This window comes from Panulirus ornatus, chromosome 18 (assembly GCF_036320965.1).
Source record: "Panulirus ornatus isolate Po-2019 chromosome 18, ASM3632096v1, whole genome shotgun sequence".
Taxonomy (NCBI): Eukaryota; Metazoa; Arthropoda; class Malacostraca; order Decapoda; family Palinuridae; genus Panulirus; species Panulirus ornatus.
In genome coordinates, this window is record NC_092241.1 from 49,087,595 (window position 1) to 49,091,098 (window position 3,504).

A 3,504-nucleotide genomic window follows, 5' to 3' on the forward strand; every position below is an offset into this window, starting at 1 on the left:
AGCACCAAGCTACACAGTTCACCATCTACAGCACCAAGCTATACAGTTCACCATCTACATTACCAAGCTACACAGTTCACCATCTACAGCACCAAGCTACAGTGATAACCATGTACAGTGTTGTTCACAGCATCACGTGAAACATGATAGTACTGTACTCGTGTGTACATTCAGAACACATTTATGATTCAGAGAACAACAATGAAGCAACTACAAGATTTACTTCTTTCTTCTTTGTCGGTGTTCTCAGTATTATCATTATCATTATCAATATTATTATCAATATTATTATTATCAATAATAATATTATCATTATTAATATTATTATCAATATTATTATCATCAATAATAATATTATCATCATTATCGTTCTCTATGTCTTCTCTTTCTCCCTGTTCTTTTCATCATCATCATCTTCTTCCTCTTCTTCTCCTCCTCCCTCTTCATCTTCTTCTTCTACTTCTTCTTCTTCTTCGTTCTTCTTTTTTCTTTTTATTTGTTCTTCTTTTTTCTTTTTCTACTTCTTCTTCTTCATCTTCGTTCTTCTCCACCTTATTTTTCTTTTTTCTTCTACTTCTTCTACCTTCCTTTTTTTTGTTCTTTTTTGCTTCCACTTCTTTTTCTTCTTCTACTTCTTTTCTTCTTCTCATTCTTCTTCTTCTTCTTTCTTCTTTTACTTCTTTTTCTTCTTCTTCTTTTCTTCTTTTTCTTTCGTCTTCTTTTCTTTCCCTTTCTTCTTTTACTTCTTCTTCTTCTTCTTCTACTTCTTTCTTCTTCTTCCTCTTCTTCTTCTTCCTCTTCTTCTCTTCTTCGTGTACTTAATCTTGTTTCTTCTTTTTCTCTACATCTTTTTCAGGTTCTTTTCATCATCATCATCATCATAATCTCTCCATATGTCCAAAACATGTCAGCACATAGTCTTGTGCTCTAACAACCACACTCTTTTTTCACTACACATCTCTCGCACCCTTTCATTCCTTACTCGATCAAACCACCTCACACAAACACCACACCACACCACAAACACACACACACACATTATATATATATATATATATATATATATATATATATATATATATATATATATATATATATATGTTGCTATGAGTCCACGGGGAAAATGAAACACGATAAGTTCCAAGTGCACTTTCGTGTAATAATCACATCATCAGTGGAGACACAAGAGAGGAATATAACAGTCAGTTGATATACATCGAAGAGACGAAGCTATTACGCCATTTCCCGCGGCAGCGAGGTAGCGTTAAGAACGGAGGACTAAGCCATAAAGGAAATATTCCTCACTTGGCCCCCTTCTCTGTTTCTTCTTTTGGAAAGTTAAAAATGAGAAGGGAGAATTTCCAGCCCTCCACTCCCTCCACTTTTAGTCGCCTTCTACGACACAAAGGGAATACGAGGGAGGTATTCTTTCTCCCCTATCCCAAGGGATATATATATATATATATATATATATATATATATATATATATATATATATATATATATATATATATATATATATATATATATATAAATATTTATTTATTCATTTATCTATATTCTATTATACTTTGTTGCTGTCTCCCGCGTTAGCAAGGTAGTGCAAGGAAACAGACGAAAGAATGGCCCCACCCACCCACATACACGTATATACATACACGTCCACACACGCACATATACATACCTATACATTTCAAAGTATACATATATATATATATATATATATATATATATATATATATATATATATATATATATATATATATATATATATATATACACACATGTACATAATTCATACTTGCTACCTTTATTCATTGCCGTCGCCACCACGCCACACATGAAATGACAACCCCCTTCCCCCGCACGCGCGCAAGGTAGCGCTACGAAAAGACAAAGGCCACATTCGTTCACACTCAGGTCTCTAGCTGTTATGTACAATGCACGGAAACCAATATATATATATATATATATATATATATATATATATATATATATATATATATATATATATATATATTTCTTTCTTTCTTTCAAACTATTCGCCATTTCCCGCATTAGCGAGGTAGCGTTAAGAACAGAGGAGTGGGCCTTTGAGGGAATATCCTCACCTGGCCCCGTTCTCTGTTCCTTCTTTTGGAAAATTAAAAAAAAAAAAACGAGAGGGGAGGATTTCCACCCAACCGCTCCCTCCCCTTTTAGTCGCCTTCTACGACATGCAGGGAATACGTGGGAAGTATTCTTTCTCCCCTATCCCCAGGGATAATATATATATATATATATATATATATATATATATATATATATATATATATATATATATATATATATATATATATATCTTTCTTTCAAACTATTCGCCATTTCCCGCGTTAGCAAGGTAGCGTTAAGAACAGAGGACTGGGCCTTTGAGGGAATATCCTCACCTGGCCCCCTTATCTGTTCCTGACATACTCACAGTTATTTGTATCTTCTGATGATCATTGAGACATAAAAGTTTATAAGTTAAGAACATCCCTATCATGTGGTGATACGAAGCTGCTGCTTAGCACGCGAGAAATTATCATGTGAGACTTACGTCCCTCACAGTTGACCCCCGGCTGACGTCGGGTATATAAGACGGGGGATACGAGGGGCTGAGCAGCAGTCGTGGTGAGGTAGCAGTGTTGTACCACCATGACGACCTTCGCAGGGCTCCTCGTTCTCGTCCTGGTGGCGGGGACTCAGGCAGGTGAGTTACACTCCTTACTTTACTTCACCACAGCACCTCGCCAGATCTTCTTATTATTATTGTCCTCGCGAGATCTTATTGTCCTTAGCGAGATCTTATTGTCCTCGCGAGATCTTCTTATAGTTCAAGTTTTCATGTCCAGTTCGTGACATAGTCCAACACACATTCGTTTATCGTCGTTTATCACATAACCATTGGTGCGTCCGTCTGTCAAGGACGCTCATCTTCTCGTCCACCACACACTAGGAGAGTCCTAGCGGGTCCGAGATGCTGACTCAAGCCTCACAATCCTCCCTCAGGACCTTCGCACTGGCTAAGGGAGGGAGCCCAATCCTTATGTTCCATGGGATGTCGTGCCAACGACCCGTCCAAACTCCGCTACGAGCTCAACAAGCCCTACGTCTACAACTACGCCGGGACGTCCAGGATCCAGTTGAAGGACGTTAACGAAGGAGAGACAGAGTCGCGATGGTCTGCCCAAGTTGTACTGACGTGGCTCAGCCCCTGTGACATGGCCATTACAATGAAGGGATTCAACGTGGAAGGCGCCACAAGTAAGTGTTAGCTTCATGGTCGGTGTACAACAGGCTATATAAACTACGACACTCAGGAGATAAATGATCAGTTCATGACTTAGACTAGTCTTATTGGACAATATATATAGGCTAGATCATCATTAACAATGATTAGCTATAGTTGAGCCATTTATTCAGCATTGGATGATGCTCCCCACAGTTCAGCATTTTACCCCTGACCAATATGCTCACAATGAT

At 38.0% G+C, this 3,504-nt stretch overlaps 1 protein-coding gene across 1 annotated transcript; it reads left to right on the forward strand.

Annotated features, from left to right (window-relative positions):
* The first annotated feature begins 2,607 nt into the window (after positions 1-2,607).
* Positions 2,608-3,311, forward strand: LOC139754911 (vitellogenin-like). The gene is made up of 2 exons (XM_071672736.1): positions 2,608-2,731; positions 3,031-3,311. The coding sequence occupies exons 1-2, from the start codon at positions 2,677-2,679 to the stop codon at positions 3,294-3,296; spliced, it is 321 nt and encodes a 106-aa protein (XP_071528837.1). The 5' UTR covers positions 2,608-2,676; the 3' UTR covers positions 3,297-3,311.
* The last annotated feature ends 193 nt before the right edge of the window (positions 3,312-3,504 follow it).